Source organism: Phaseolus vulgaris, chromosome 3 (assembly GCF_000499845.2).
Source record: "Phaseolus vulgaris cultivar G19833 chromosome 3, P. vulgaris v2.0, whole genome shotgun sequence".
Classification (NCBI taxonomy): Eukaryota; Viridiplantae; Streptophyta; class Magnoliopsida; order Fabales; family Fabaceae; genus Phaseolus; species Phaseolus vulgaris.
The window spans coordinates 12106797-12123763 of record NC_023757.2 but is presented as its reverse complement, the minus strand read 5'-3'; the positions used below and the strand labels follow the sequence as shown (position 1 = coordinate 12123763).

Sequence of the window (16967 nt, the reverse complement as noted above, 5' to 3'; positions counted from 1 at the left end):
GCGTCAAATGTTATCGCCTGCTGACCTTGGTTGGACTTGGAAGTGGGCTCCGAGTTGAAGCGATTGTGCTTGGTATAGTTGAACCAAGATGCTAGCGCTTCGTGACGAAGGGGGTCTACCTGTTGATCACACTCTGATGACCAAGTCAGTGAGAGCATTCAAACTAGAAAATTCTGTATCAATATAGAGTCCTCATAAAAACTTACCTTTACTTAGGGTTTTAAACCCTTTTATAGACATTCTTTCAACAATTTCATCAACAAGAATATAATTTCAACAACAAGAATATAATCTCAACTACAAGAATATTTTGTTAATGTGTATCTTTATTTTTCGGGTACAATGCAACATTATTCCTAACAACTCCATCAATAATTTAAATAATTTTAGGTGCTTAAAAATTTATTCATGGTTATATCACTTGTTTATTTATCTAATATAATTGTATTTATTTTTTATTCCTATTTTTTTTATTAACTTTTGATCTTTGTAATTTTTTTCTTTCTATTTATATTTAGTCATTTTAATCTTATTTTATTCTTTATAAATATATGTTCATTTTATATTTGTACATTTGAAAAATAAATTTTATAGTGATTAAAAGAATATCTACATGTTATAAGACTACAAAAAAATAGTATATTAGGAAGGATTAGAAAAAAAGAGACTTTCTATTTAAGTAATATTTGTTACAATTTTAACTGTAATATAATTTATACATTGAAAAATAACGATTTATTAAAAACTGTAACGGTTTAATATTTAATATAATATTTTTTTCTATGTAAATCGTAATATATTCCGAAACACACAAGTTTTTATTGCATAATAATATAATTACTTAATAAAATATAGTAATAATAATTAAAAATAAATAAAATAATAATAAAATGTAATAGTATGTAGGAAAGAAGTTAAAGTGAATAGGGTTTGATATGAAAGTTTTTACGCCGTGGCATGAGGAGCGAATAGACACTTGCAATCGGTAAAGAGCAGAGAAGAAGAAGGAGTGCATCGGTTTCAATTTCTGATCCATTTTCTTCCTAGGGTTCTGTTCCGCTTCTTCTCGCCATTACCATTTCAGCTTTTCACAATTTTGCAATTCCAAACAATCAGGTTTTCCGCTGCCACTCACACTTCACATCTCACTCTCAATCTAGGTTTTCGCACGTTTCTTCTTCTTCTTCTTTTATCAAACATGTTTCTTTGCTACTTCTCAGATTGCTGAGTTAGATTTCACTCAACTCAAACTGCGGAAACATGGCCAATTTAGCTCTGACTGGCATACTCGAAAAGGTATGCATATAGTTGTTCTGATGTTCATGTACCTATGCATTATATCTGTTTATGTTGAATGCTTATTGATTTCTTCGTGCAGATGACTGGCAAGGACAAAGATTACAGATATATGGCCACATCTGATTTGCTCAATGAGTTGAGCAAAGCGACGTTTAAGGCCGATGCTGATCTGGAGGTAAAATTGACAAACATCATCATACAACAGCTTGATGATGCAGCTGGAGATGTTTCTGGACTTGCTGTCAAATGGTACACATTTTCTCTCTGCTCATTCATTTGCTTCCCCTCACATGTAATGTATGCACGACATTTCGGCTAGTACTAGTATTCCTTTGTTTTTTCATGGTTAAATTGAGCCGGACATTCATTGCTCTAGAGTTTAAAAGGATATTTATGAATAATTTAATGACAAGGTTTTTAAAGGTTTTTGAAAGCTCGGTACCAGAAATATTACTCGTGCAGTATAGGGCACAATTGAAATTACATCACAGTCAAGGGGTATAGGTCAGTTGGCTGAGATGCTTGAGTTGTTGTAAACTCCCTGAAGTGTGTTTAATTGCTATTGATACAAAAAATTACATCACATAATTTAATAAGTCATAGCATTTATTATTGCTGCTACTGATTTGTCTGTAGGTGTTTGTCTTATGTTCTAGGGCATTCAGGTTGCCCCATGAAGATGAGATAACCAATGATAAAACATTAGTGTTTCTTTAGTTTATTTATTACTTCAAATTTGATTGAAATTGCAGTCTTGCTCCGTTAGTGAGGAAGGTGAGTGAGGTAAGGGTGGTGGAAATGACCAGTAAACTATGTGACAAATTGCTAAATGGGAAGGATCAGCATCGTGACATTGCTAGCATAGCTTTGAAGACAGTTGTTGCTGAAGTTTCTACTCAGTCTCTTGCACAATCTATTCTCCAAACCCTCACGCCACAATTGATAAAAGGAATTACTGGTTCTGTAAGTTCGTAGTTTTTCTTAAAATCTATTATTGTATTGCCGGTGCTGTGCTCTGCCATGGCAGGCTGGACCAATGAAAGAGCCCTGTTCTATTGCAGAAATAAGTTTAACTATGCTAAGCTACAAAATACTGATAAATGGATAATTTTCTCTGCCACCTTTTCATTCACAGTAGAAATATGTAGCATAGTACAGAGCCAATCATTGGCTATATTAAGTTTTATGTAACAAAAGGAATCTGGCAAAAGCAAAAAGCAGTACTGACAGTTATAACCCATTTCCACGCCATTTAAAATTATCTGTATAGTGACTCAATTAAAGTCCTTTAGGTTTGCTTGGTCTCTATGTAAGGTCGAGTGTATCGGGTTGTGGTTTTGTCATAGGCTGATGCCACAATTAAACTTCATTGTGCAGATTACTTAATTTGTGTTCCATGGCTTCTCTTCAGTTATGTACCTGTTCAAGAAGACGATAATTGTGTACAAATTTCAATGTCTTTCATTTTCATTCTACATATTTTTTTTTTGCTACCCTTGTATACTCTTTCCATAAATCTGCCATCCTGAAAGCATGAGTTATTAGGTTATCCATCCCACTCTATCATGCAAGATGGACCATTTGAGGTTTAACTGCGGGCAATGCACTAGCCCACCTGCTTTGCTTTGAAATTCAACTTGTTTAGATGAATAACAGTGATACGGATTGAGCTCTAGACAACTGGTTCATACAAGCATTGGTACTGTGTTATGAACCAACTATTCAAAAAGGAACTTGAATGGTTTTATGTCTACATTGTCCATGACTTAATTGACATGTCAGACAAAAAGGGGATTAGATTTATTTTTAGAATTGATTTTAGCCTTGTGGTTTGGTTTGGGGTCTACTCACGCTCACTGGCCCATGGGCTAATCATTTATGAAATTGCTTAGTTTGGTTCTCCTCCTCCTGTACTTAATAATCATGAACTACTTATTTAGTATTTTCTAAGTGACATTGTGTCATAATATAGTCTTCTCGTCTGCAGGGAATGGGCTCTGAGATTAAATGTGAATCTCTGGATATTTTATGTGATGTGCTTCATAAATTTGGGAATCTAATGGCAGCTGACCACGAACTATTATTAAGTTCCTTGCTTTCTCAGTTAAGTTCTAATCAAGCTAGTGTGCGCAAGAAGACGGTGGCATGCATTGGTAAGATAAATTTAAATTTGCTGTATTTGATTTTTCATAGAAAGAATTGTTGATTACTTATTATTGGAGAGTTAGTGTTACTTTTTTGCAGTTTGAGTGTTGTCAATTTTCCTCCTTCACCTTTGTTGAATTCCATTACTGAATTTGTTTTGTACTCAATTTGTACCATTTATGGCTTTTCTTTATTCCGATTTGGACCCTTTTGATTTTTGAAAAATTCACTTACATTTTCGTGATAACTGGAATATGGGGTAAATTTGACTTTGAACTTTATTCGATAAACAAAAATTGGACTCGGACTAAGTTGCTAATCCTTAATGTATTCTATATTGAAAACTATCTTTAAATTCAATGTTTACTTGCAAGTTGGAACTAATCTCTAAAATAGGATTATTGTCATATAATATAATTGATGTTTTTTATTTTTTAAGTCAGTGTTATTTAGCTATGAGCAAATAATTAGAAACACTAATTCGTACATGAAAAAACTGATGATGGCCTCCAGACAAATTTAAGTTCAGGACTTAAATAGATTATTCAAGTCCATGTTTATGTTGTTTGGGATGGAACTTAACTTAATTGAACCCGATACATGTAATTACTAATTTCAAAATGAAATACCTTGAAGCAAGCTGTTTGCAACCCTAAAATGGTCTCAATTTTAATTTGGTTGTAGATGTTGTCAATGAAAGCATAACTGTATTCTTCTCGCTAAATTCTTCTTCATTTTGTCAGCATCTCTCTCTTCAAGCTTGTCAGATGATTTGTTGGCAAAGGCAACAGTTGAAGTTGTTTCTAACTTGAAAAATAAAGTTGCCAAGTCTGAAATGATCCGTACAAATATACAGATGATCGGTGCTTTGAGGTTAGTATTCTCATTAATCCATACCTTGTGCTTTGTTTTATTTTTATATTGAGAATATTGAGAAGGAATATTTTTCTTGTTATCAACAAGTTTGAACTAATTTTCAGTCGGGCTGTTGGCTACCGATTTGGGCCCCATCTTGGAGACACTGTTCCAGTGCTAATTAATTATTGTACTAATGCCTCGGAAAATGATGAAGAGCTTCGTGAGTACAGCTTGCAGGTGCCATGTTTGTTTATTATCAGTAACCTCAGTACTCTGAAGTGTATTATACTACTGTCTTCTGAATGATGTTAAAATTTTACTAAGGCACTGGAAAGCTTTCTCCTAAGGTGTCCAAGGGATATTTCTGTTTACTGTGATGAAATTCTTCATCTGACACTAGAATATTTAAGTTATGATCCAAACTTCACTGACAACATGGAGGAGGATACTGATGATGAAGGTCTTGAAGAGGAGGAGGATGAGTATGTTTTTTTTATTCACTTAGCTGCAGTATGTTTTTAATATTTGCATGATATTCTTCTTTTTAATCATCCCAAAATGCCACCTTTTGCAGTGAGAGTGCGAATGAATATACAGATGATGAAGATGTCAGCTGGAAAGTTCGCCGAGCAGCAGCTAAATGCTTAGCAGCATTGATTGTTTCTCGTCCAGAGATTTTGTCAAAACTGTATGATGAGGTAGTTATGCTATCTAGGCCTTATTCATCTCTATATAAATATTCCATTGCTCCCTTTATTTTGAAATTCTTTGTAAGTGGGTTTATGCCCAACTCAACCTCACAAAACCGACTTATAAGGTGAAATTTACATCTCATTTATATATTATAATTTGGTCTCATCTCTAGGCGATAAACACACCCCCTCACGTTGAGAATGAACATCTCAGATGTGGGATTAGATATTTGTGAGTGGTCTAATAGGAGCCCTATAGAGAGTGATATAGCAACTCCAATCAACTTTACTAGGATAGGTTCTGGAATGACTCAAATACCATCTCAGTAAGTGAGTTTATGCCTAACTCAACCTCACAAAACTTGATTGTAAGGTGAGGTTTGCATCCCAATTATACAGTATAATTTGGTCTCATCTTTAGTCAATATGAAATTTTCAATAGAAATATTGCTGTTCTTATTTTATGTATCTCTTGGTATTGGATAAATATTAGAGTTACTAGTTCCATAGTTTGATTATATATTGTTTATATTCTTACGCCCTTTTAAGTTTTTTATTCCCTAGAAAACCAGTTTGTGTTTGCATGTATACCTGTTTGCTCCCTCTTATAATATTTAGTTGCACGACTTTCTAACTTTGAAATTTAAATCTATCTTTTAGGCTTGTCCAAAACTAATTGACAGATTCAAAGAAAGGGAAGAAAATGTGAAGGTAGGCCCAAATAAAGATTTTAATTGTCATCTTTACTGCACAAGGTTGCTTTTTAACATGATTATGTTGCAGATGGATGTATTTAATACTTTCATTGAGCTCTTGCGCCAAACCGGAAACGTCACAAAAGGGCAGATTGATGCAAATGAAATGAGGCAAGTGGCTAATCCTTTTCCTACTGCAAAATCTCTTTATTTCTAACTTTAACTTCATTTCTTTTGATGTTTGAAAATGGATGTGTTTAGTGTGTGTGATAATCTATAATTAAATTTATTGTGCACTTCTAGACATAAACTTAAGATGCACACTCAATAATACTACTGTATGTAAATCTTAGATGAATATTTTAGAAAGACCAAGTAGTAGCCTCCTTAAGATTTGTTATCCAGCAGAAACTCTGGTATGATATGTACCTATATATTTTTTGCTGCTTATATGGAGGTGACAGCTAACAGAATTTGGATCCGAATATTGTTCTTTAGTGCAGGTGTATGAGAAAATTATTTTTTAATATTATCTTGTCAGTGTAACTATAACAACTGCTTTTAGGTGCTCATAAATATACGTCCAAATTTTAATGTCACCTTTGGTTTAATGACTTTTATCTGTTTTTCAAGAGCAATACAAATTAACTTCTACAATGGTTATTACTTCAGCTTTTCCTATATACAAGGCTTGGTTTTACTGTAAGTCATGAAATGTAGCAATTATTGACTGTCTTGGGGCTGATATGCAATGCAGTCCTCGATGGTTGTTGAAGCAAGAAGTCTCAAAGATTGTCAAATCTATAAATAGGCAGTTGCGTGAGAAATCTATCAAAACAAAGGTAGTAGTCATCAAAAGTTGGTAATTGGTTTTTATTATATTATTGCCGAATCTTAAGCATCACTGTATATGCAGGTTGGAGCCTTTTCTGTTTTGAAAGAACTTGTGGTTGTATTGCCGAACTGTCTTGCGGACCACATTGGGTCTCTCATTCCAGGGATTGAAAAAGCATTAAATGTAGGCAATATTGGTTTCAATTATAATTTATCTTAAACTCAGCTTGTTTTCCAGTACTGATTGCTTTGTCTTTTCTTTTGAATTTCAGGACAAATCATCCACCTCAAATTTGAAGATTGAGGCTCTAACATTTACAAGATTGGTGTTATCTTCTCATTCTCCTGAAGTTTTTCACCCTTATATCAAGGTAAACAATATTATTTGTTTAATTCAATCTTTGAATTGGTTTTTGTGAAGCTTTACCTCTTGTGTTGTAGCAACAATCCAGTTACAGTAATGGATGAGCTTATCATGTGAAAATGTAAATATATATCTGCTGTTAAAATTTCTAAAGAAACTAGATAAACTGAATCTGTAATTTGTTATTGATTTTTTGTCATCGAAGAAATGAGTGCAAGAGTGTCCAGGTTCAATGTATGTGGACACTAACTAGCTGTCTTAATCTAAACTGATGAGAGATACAATACAGCAGGTTACAGTAAGAGTCTGTTCCCACGAGTACACTAGACTATATACTTTAACATAACCCCATAAGCTGAAGGTGTGTCTCCTGAAGTTACTTTCAGCTTGTCCCTCAAGAACCGGAAGGGTCTAGGAGAAAGAGATTTGCTGAAGAATCAACACATTGTTTGTTGATCAAAAGGGATATGCAGAACTTTCAAAGTGTTGTTTACAACTTTCTCATGACGGAAAAAGGCACCAAGCTCAACATGCTTCGTTTGAGCATGAAGAATTGGATTATGAGAGAAAGCAACTTTGCTCCTGTTGTCACACTAGATAGTAGGTGCTGAAAGTGGCATTTTTAACATCTTGAGTGGAGTTTTAAAACAAAAGAAAAAACTTGAGCAGCACTAGTGGTAGCCTTCCGTGCAGGACCCAGTACCAATAACTCATATCTCCAAAATTTGAAAAGTAGGTCATATTTTTAGTTTATGATTTGTGGGTTGGACTGTTTGTCACACTGCTTATAATAATTTAGATTTGAAAAACACTAGAATTGATACTTGAAAAAGTGGATTATTTTGTGATTTTCCAATATATGATATCTATAGCCTTTATTATTGTGTTGAATTCAGAGAAGACCCCACAAAATATGCTCCTTTGAAATTATTATTACTCATTCTAGTGTTTTTCCTCATTTTTTTCCAGATTTTTAATTTTATATTCGTTTGTTATTAACTTATTGTTTTAGTTCACCATTTCTCTTCCTTTTTTTTTCTTATTCCACTGATGGAGTATGTTGATCATCTTAAAGTAGCTACTAGTGGTTAAGTTTGTTCAATATTCTTGTTTTCATACAATAGAGGTACTTTTCCTAAATTACCCTCAATTATATTTGTTGAGAATGTGCTTAGGTTTAAAGATAAGGGTATTTTTGAAATAGTAGCATTAAATAAGGTTTGGGGAATGAAATATGCTTATATTTTAGTCCACCTGTCAACCCTTTTTTGCTTATATTTGAGTCTAGAGGGAGTGTATGCGATGAGGTTTTTGTTCAATGGTTTCTTTGACAAAGTGTCATTACCTAGTTAACCTAGTTGTGTAAAATTCAATCTCTTTGCCATTCCAGTGTTATGACTGATTTGGTTTTGTTTACTGCCAGACCAGACCAGTACACACAATAGGCAGTTGTAAAAAGTCTTGTTTTTCTCCATCTTTTATGCTCAGTATTGGGTCTTCATGAGAGGGGATGTGTCAAAATAAATCCTTCCCTTTGGTTGCATAATCCTTTACTTGAAGCAATTCCTTGATAAATTGGTTTAAATTTTTCTGTCAAATTCTTTGATGCAAGGCAGTGACTGACATATGGCTGCATTTTGAGATCAATTGCATTTATGTTTCTGCTCGTAGGCTCTTTCTGCTCCAGTTCTCTCAGCTGTAGGTGAGCGTTATTACAAGGTCACTGCAGAGGCCTTGAGAGTATGCGGAGAACTTGTTCGGGTTGTGCGGCCAAACATTGAGGTATGTCTATATTTTCTTTGGTTTTAGAAATAATGTTTAGTCCTATATCTAATCTAACAATCAGAATGACATTGTTGTGTAGGGGTCTGGTTTTTTTTTCAGACCATATGTTCAGCCCCTATATAATGGCATTATGTCACGCCTAATAAACCAAGATCAGGATCAGGTTAGTTGGATAATTTTAGAAGAATTCTTATCTGTTTCATCATATATAACCTTTTTCATCTGCAGGAGGTTAAGGAGTGTGCTATCTCCTGCATGGGACTCATTGTGTCAACATTTGGTGACCATCTAATTGCAGAATTACCTGCATGTCTTCCTGTGCTTGTTGATCGGATGGGAAATGAGATAACTCGACTTACTGCTGTTAAGGTTTGTTTGTGGAATATTGTGCATTAAGATTATTGTCTTGGTTTGCAACTTGTCTATTGTGATGTTGAAAAGCTGTTTATTGAATAATAATAATTAAATTTTTAAGGTTTAAGAGGTTGACTTCTTGTAGTGTATCCAAAGTGTATACTTTTTTTCTTGTCATGATTATTAATTTAGATAAAGGTCTAAATCTTTTCATATAAAATCACTTTTTAAATGTTAACTATTGTGTAATGTTTGTGAAATATGATATTCCTTTTATTTCAACATAATAGTTAGTTAGAATTTATTCCAAATTTTTTATTTTTTGCAATACTCTTTAGGTGTCCCTTCCTCCTTTACACGATCCAGACTAGGGTTGTTTGAAATCCAAACAAACATGTTTTTGTGGGAAAACTTGGGAAAATTTAGTTGGGTTCTTTTTGTTTTTAACTAGATTAGCTGGTAGGTTCAGTTTCTAATTTCTTGAATTTTTTTATAGTCCCTAATCCAACCGGCCTTGTTGTACTAGGGAGGAAGAGGCACCCTATGTCTCCCTATATTTTTTAAGAAGTAATATGAAAAAGATAGCTTGTGGAGGTTTACATACAATTATTTTTTTAAATCTTACTTTACCTACTATTAAGTGTACTTTAAGTCTGAGTCAACCTTACAAAGTCGGTTTGTAAGTTGTGTTTGCACCCACTTATACTATGTTCTTATGATATGAGATCTTCAACATACCCTCTCATGTTGAGACTGCATGCGTGTGAGACTATATATTTATGGATGGTCCGATAGCGGCCCGATAATGGGTGACCTAATAAGCCCAACAAACTCTTGCTAGGATGAATTCTAAATAACTCTAATACCATATTAAGAAATAGATTTTAAGTTTAACTCAACCTTACAAAACTGGTTCATAAGGTGAGGTTTGCACCCATTTATACTCAACGTATTCAATTTTCGGTTATGTCGGCGGCGCCATGGGGGAAGGCAGTGGCGATGCGGATTTTGCATGACGGTTGCTTTTGCCATCTCGAAGTGGTAACAGAAAGCGGAAATATCCAAAATAGTGGAGAAAAAAAAGGTGGCAGTGGCGGCGCACACTGTGACGACGACAAAGCATGACGAAGAAGGAGCTGCAGCGGTGCTGCGCATAAGGAAGGAGTTGTGGCGCATGACCTAAACCTAATTTTTAAGAAACTTAAGTTTTGGCCAAAGGCCCATTTCAACTTTAATCTAATAAAACCCTAATTAAAAATTAAATATAATTTAAATATTGAATGCTCTAAATGGTGTGCCGCTGAAACCCTAATTAAAAAATCATAACTCACTTAAAATTAGGCTTTTCGGTCCTATTTTGGACCCATTTAAAACATTATAACTATTTTCATACACACCACAATTAGGCTTCTATTTTGGGCACATTTTTTGAAACCTAATTCTGAAAAAACCTTAACTAATAAAACCCTAAAACTCTAATTATTCAAATAAAATTTGAATGTGCTGCGGCTGCATCAACTCTTAAACCCAATTAAGAGTTCAATTAAAACTAGGTGTTTTTGGGCCTATGTTTGGCCCAAATTAAAACATTATACTTATTGCAATCCACAACACATCTTTTTATCTTTGCCACAACACCTTCTGCCCGTTATGATTTCCGTTATAACTTTATAAAGGATTTATGGAGTCTTCCATATGATCCGATATCGATAACACTGCTTATACTATAAAATTTCATTATCTCTAGTCCGTGTGTGATTTCCAACTCATACAATTATTTTGATGTATTTTTTTATGGAGTGAAAGCATTATATTGGTGTAGTTATAATATTAGTCAAGGGACAACACATTCTAAAAATATATGGAGACTAAAAGTTTATATATACATTGTATTATTTGTTTTAAAAATATATTTGGTCAAACTAAGCCCTTGCCATTAATTATTTTATTCATACTGCTGCTATGTCCTTGTCGTCCTTTTCATCTCAAATGAAACTTAATCATGTGAATGGATGCCACTGTTGGATTTTTGTCTTGATATTGGCAACTACAAAACTTACTGAAAATGCAACTTTAAAAATTTGCAATTAAATAGATTTATCAGGTTTGTCACCACTGAAGCTTCGTGAGATTGTTTTCTGGTGCTTCACAACTAGGCCTTTTTTGGGTGGAACCAAGTGGAGCTGTAGAATTCAGTCAGAAGAGAGTTATTTTTTGTCGATGTCTCAAGGATCAGGATTTTAAATCAGTTTTGGTGCAAATTTTTCTACATACCCAACCTAACCAATCTGGGGATTAAACTCTTCCCTTATCCAAAGTAGTGGCAATTAAATGTGCAATTATTTAAATTGAAATATTTTAGTTGTTTTTTCTATAAGTACTTGTGTAGCTAGCTGCTGATGTCTCTTGAATGTTACCATTCTTATGCAGGCATTTGCCGTCATTGCCGCTTCTCCACTTCGGGTGGATCTGTCATGTGTTCTGGAGCATGTGGTAGCAGAGTTGACTGCATTCCTTCGAAAAGTATGCTATTCTTCTCACTATAATATGTTTATCAGCTTATGATGCATTTTCTTGAAATTTCATGTAGGTGATTTTATTTTAAGTTCAATTTGCTTATATTCTTGAGAGTTTCCCACTGTAACATGTGAAATATGCTAAGCCTTGTTTTACTGGTTTACAAACAGGCTAATCGTGCTTTAAGACAGGCTACCTTGGGAACCTTGAATTCACTTATAGTTGCTTACGGTGATAAGATTGTGTTGTCTGCTTATGAAGTTATTATTGTAGAACTGTCTGGACTAATTAGGTTTGTCTTACTAATCTACTTTCTGTACATTGGTATAGGTTATATGGAATAATTGTTTCCATTTTTTGTTGCTTAATTTTGTTGCTTGTGTTTCAGTGATTCTGACTTGCACATGACAGCTCTTGCCCTGGAACTCTGCTGCACATTAATGGGTGATAAGAGGTCAAATCAAAGTATTGGTTTGGCTGTTAGAAACAAAGTTCTTCCTCAAGCTCTAACATTAATTAAAAGCTCATTGTTGCAGGGGCAAGCACTTTTGGTAAGTTTTACACATGTGCCTGATCTTGTCCCAGTTTATATGAAGTGTTATATATGCATTATAAGGGTTTTCTTTTGCTTATTGCTACAGGCTTTGCAAAACTTTTTTGCCGCTTTAGTCTACTCTGCAAATACTAGTTTTGATTCTCTGCTAGAGTCACTACTTGCCTGTGCTAAGCCTTCTCCTCAGTCAGGTGGCATTGCTAAACAAGCTTTGCATTCGATTGCCCAGTGTGTGGCTGTTCTATGCCTTGCTGCTGGTGATCAGAAGTGTTCATCTACAGTGAAAATGCTCACTGACATTCTCAAGGATGACAGTAGTTCTAATTCGGTAAGTTTTTTCTCTCGAGTTTCTACTGTTACGAAGCACCGATACTTCAATTTGCTTCATGTATCCATACTGATACTTATCCATGTAGTACTCAAACATGTGAAGCACCAATACTCTAATTTGTTTCATGTATCCTACACCGATACTTTTGGGTACTTCGTTTATACATGTATGTGAATTTTCCAATCTCTTAAAACGTTTATATCCAATAAAACTACAAGAAATATATAAGTTTGGGTAATATAGAACTATAGGAACGTTGTCTCTTTGTAAAACCAAAGTTGTCTTTATGAATTATTTTTGAAAAGTAATGAGATTGATAGTGTTATTTCTATATGCAATAGTACAAAGTAATTTATGATGACAAGGATTTAAATTTTTTTACTTGGAATAATACCTGAGAAATGTGATTTTGTTTGGTATTTGCACACTTGTAGTTGTATATTTATTATGTTTTATTAATTTTTATACATTTTTAAATATATATCTTGCACGCATCATATCCTATCATTTTAAAAATAATTGTATTGACATATTGGATACGCTTATCTTATATGTGCATCGTCAATGTTTTCTCGATAATCCATCTCCTTAGTATTTACTATTTATGTTGATACAGCCTGCTTTAATTCAATCTGATCGTACAGTTTATAAATGTTAGTCTGCTATCACTTTTATCCTGTGATTTCCAGTTTCTCTTCTCTATTTTTTTTTTCAAATGGCTATGGTCTCTGTTAGAATACCTTCAATAGTATTTTCAACTAATAGAATATCATGCTATCATGGCATATTTTATCATCTTATGAAGATCTTCAGAATATACCATAGAATTCTTGTTCCCAACACTGCTCTCCATTAGGAAATAAAGTACATTGCTTCAAAAATAGATTGTTCATGTCTTCTGTATTTAGTGGTCATTAATGTTTTTCCCTTCTAATTTTCAAAGGCTAAGCAGCACCTTGCCCTTTTATGCTTGGGGGAGATTGGTAGAAGGAAGGATCTAAGTACACATGAACACATAGAAAACATTGTTATTGAATCTTTCCAGTCTCCTTTTGAAGAGATAAAGTCTGCTGCCTCATATGCTCTTGGTAACATTGCTGTTGGTAATCTTCCAAAATACTTGCCATTTATCTTGGATCAGATTGATAATCAACAGAAGAAACAATATCTCTTGCTTCATTCTTTGAAAGAGGTTGTCTTACAAACTCTATCTTGTTGGTTGTGATTTCTTTCTATTATTAAATATATACAGTATCAAGATTTTTCACAAATGTTTAGTTTAATATTAATATACACAATTCTCTCGCCCCCTACCTGACAGGTTATTGTGAGACAATCTGTAGATAATGCAGAGTTTCAAGAGTCCAGTGTGGAGAAAATACTTAATTTACTCTTCAACCACTGTGAAAGTGAGGAAGAGGGAGTGCGCAATGTAGTGGCAGAGTGTTTGGGCAAAATTGCACTTATTGAGCCTGTAAAACTTGTTCCTGCACTCAAGGTATCTAAATTTTCTTTTGGTATCCTGTACTTGGGCCTGTGTTTTACATCTTTCAAACTTGATAATTGTGTTTGTATGTTTTGAAACTTCTATAGGTAAGAACAACCAGCCCAGCTGCATTTACTCGAGCTACTGTTGTCATTGCTGTGAAGTACTCTATAGTTGAACGTCCAGAGAAGATAGATGAGATCATATACCCTGAAATATCATCATTTCTGATGCTTATCAAGGATAACGACAGGGTGAGTTTTTAATCACGTTACTGAATGTTAAGAAATATAACATGCTATGCTATTTTTGTTAGTTGTGTATTTGTTCCTTATATTGCGATGGTGTATTAAGTTTGAACTCAATTATTTCTGGTTGTTATTATGAGCATGCAGCATGTTAGGAGAGCTGCTGTTTTGGCTCTGAGCACATTTGCCCACAATAAGCCAAATCTCATCAAGGGGCTTCTTCCTGATCTGTTGCCCCTTCTATATGATCAAACAATTGTTAAGGTAACCTGAATGTGTTACACTCTGTTCCATATGTTTCTGTTGTGTATATAAATTTTACAATAAAAGCACTTTATATTCCCTGTGATTCTATGAATTTAATTTAATTTTAACAATGGATGAGTCTACTCTAAAGATGGGAGGTGGTCTGATTTTTATAATGAAATTTTGACAGCAAGAGCTCATAAGGACGGTTGATCTTGGTCCTTTCAAGCATATTGTGGATGATGGACTTGAATTGAGGAAGGCAGCTTTTGAATGTGTAGACACATTGCTGGATAGTTGTCTTGATCAAGTGAACCCTTCATCATTCATTGTTCCTTATCTTAAATCTGGTTTGGATGGTGAGCACTAGTTGTAATCTTTTCTTCATCACTGCCGATTACATTTTGTTTGTTCTGATTCACTTGTGCTAAAGGAAACCTGGTGCACAATACTCTATCTGTCATAGCCTTACTCCTGCTATAGTCTGCTTCAAGGAAACCTGTGAAAGCTCGCCTTCTGTGATTCACTTTTCTAATAATTTTAATTTCATGTTGACAGTTGATATATTTTCTTTAGATGAACTCTATCTTTCATCCGTTTTCCATGGCATCATGGCACAAATGCAATTTTTTATGATGATTTGTGTACTAATTTTATCCGGGGAAAAAAACTAGTTTTGTACTAATGCTACTAAACAGCACTTGGAAATTGTGTTTTCTAGACTCTGTATAATGCGGGAGCTTTTAGCATTTTGGCTTCCCTTTTTTCTAGTTTTGTTGGCTACATTATTGTACTGGTAATGCTCAATGGATTCAGAATCCAACCTTATTTTTCCGTTTCTTTGTTGGTACTAATTTTAAGGATATATTTGTGTTTTTTCAGATCATTATGATGTTAAAATGCCGTGCCACTTGATACTTTCAAAACTAGCTGACAAATGTCCATCTGCAGTCTTAGCAGGTTGATTTTCCCTCTGTCGAAGTATCAAGCCTTTTCCCTGTTGCATCTCTCTTTTCTAACCCGCATTTTATGTTTCAGTGTTGGATTCATTGGTTGATCCTCTCCAGAAGACTATTAATTTTAAGCCGAAGCAAGACGCTGTCAAGCAAGAAGTAGATCGTAATGAAGACATGATTCGTAGTGCACTACGGGCTATTGCATCCTTGAATCGCATAAGGTATGTAGTTTGACCTGTTTGCGAACCCAACTAATTGTCTTTTGCTAAGGCTTAATAAATCAAATGAAAAAGCATCTCAGTAAAATTAATGCCGTAGAAATCTAGAAAGGTAGTGTATAGCCAGCTATTAAAAGGAAAAATTCGACCTAACAATTCTAGGAAAGGCTTTTAGATAAGCTATTTTTTCCTCCTTTTTCTTCGCTATTCCAGCCTGATACCCTAAAGAATTTTTAATTTAGAAGTAACCGTGAAGCTAAAAAAAATATAAATTACTAAATAACCTTAATTTTTTTTTTTTTTACTTTAAATTAGCTTTTAAGACTATAGCCAATCGCCACTTGAGAATACTCAGATCAGGTTGTGATATTTTCTTCTTTTTGTAGGCAAAGTTTATGTTTTGCATCTTAACTTAGATTTTTCATTGAATATCAAGTGGTAATAGTATTATTAATTGAAAAGGTTATAAATAACAGTATGTTACAAACTGTAACAAGATTACTGTTTAAAGTGGATAACTTTTGTTTCAGCCCATGAAGGCATTTTGAAAACACACGCAACTATGCTAAGTGTTGTTATTTTTACAACCATATTAAATCTATGTGAGACAAGAACAAGAACCATTTACCTTTTCTCCGACAAATATAGTAGTCGCGTTTTACAATTCCCTCATTTTCTGGTAGTGGATCTGGTTATTATTGAAGTGAATCTTTCCTCCTTTATGTTTCTCCTTATTTTTGTCTCTATGTGTATTTTTTTCTACTTTGCTTTATGCAGCGGAGGAGATTGCAGTGTCAAGTTCAAGAATCTTATGAACGAAATATCGAAATCACAAACTCTTTGGGATAAATATTATTCAATCCGCAATGAATGATTCACATACAGCTTTAATTTCTCTCAATCATAGTTCTGGAAGGAGTGTTGAAATATATCACCTACCAAGACATCTCCGCTGTTTGATGCAGAAGTCTGGAAAACTTGTTCATTTCATTGTAACATAGGAGAATTCGATGCTAGCAATCGAAATACTAGTGGTGATTTCTTGTATAGGACGAAATGTTTTGTCTTTTTCTGTATTTATTTTTGTTTTTACTACATTATCTGATTATCAGTTGCCGGCCCCGATTGCCTTGGGAAAAATTTAAACCAAAAGGAAAAAAATTTAACATATTACGAAATCATTGGAGTTTCTTACCATAATTTTTTCTTGTGGGTTAACTTTACCTGAAAGTCTCGTGCATAGCTGGTAAAGTTCTTCGTATTACAACCTTGTAGAGTATCTCAGTCTAACCTTTTCTCGTTCATTAAATTGAAAATATTAGAAAACCCTTTTTTAATTATGTATGCGTTGACCATATCCTTTCAATTTGACTATACTGTACCGAC

General features: G+C 34.0%; 1 protein-coding gene across 1 annotated transcript; it reads left to right on the top strand.

Moving 5' to 3' along the window:
* Positions 1-916: 916 nt before the first annotated feature.
* LOC137806676 (cullin-associated NEDD8-dissociated protein 1) lies at positions 917-16759 on the top strand. Its single transcript, XM_068606908.1, has 29 exons — positions 917-1116; positions 1221-1296; positions 1379-1548; positions 2052-2262; positions 3287-3452; positions 4188-4317; positions 4425-4539; positions 4627-4784; positions 4877-5000; positions 5655-5705; positions 5778-5860; positions 6447-6531; positions 6606-6707; positions 6796-6894; positions 8559-8669; positions 8752-8835; positions 8901-9041; positions 11457-11549; positions 11714-11835; positions 11932-12094; positions 12185-12424; positions 13371-13619; positions 13749-13925; positions 14021-14167; positions 14309-14425; positions 14598-14766; positions 15290-15367; positions 15446-15584; positions 16359-16759. Exons 2-29 carry the CDS (start codon positions 1261-1263, stop codon positions 16453-16455), a joined length of 3657 nt encoding a protein of 1218 aa, XP_068463009.1. The 5' UTR covers positions 917-1116; positions 1221-1260; the 3' UTR covers positions 16456-16759.
* Positions 16760-16967: the final 208 nt, after the last annotated feature.

Excerpts from the sequence above, each read along its gene's own strand:
- LOC137806676 (XM_068606908.1), top strand. The coding sequence starts at position 1,261 with ATGGCCAATTTAGCTCTGACTGGCATACTCGAAAAG. Across the intron at positions 12,095-12,184 it reads TGCAGGGGCAAGCACTTTTG|GCTTTGCAAAACTTTTTTGC; the intron begins GTAAGTTTTACA and ends TTATTGCTACAG. Across the intron at positions 14,168-14,308 it reads TTATCAAGGATAACGACAGG|CATGTTAGGAGAGCTGCTGT; the intron begins GTGAGTTTTTAA and ends ATGAGCATGCAG.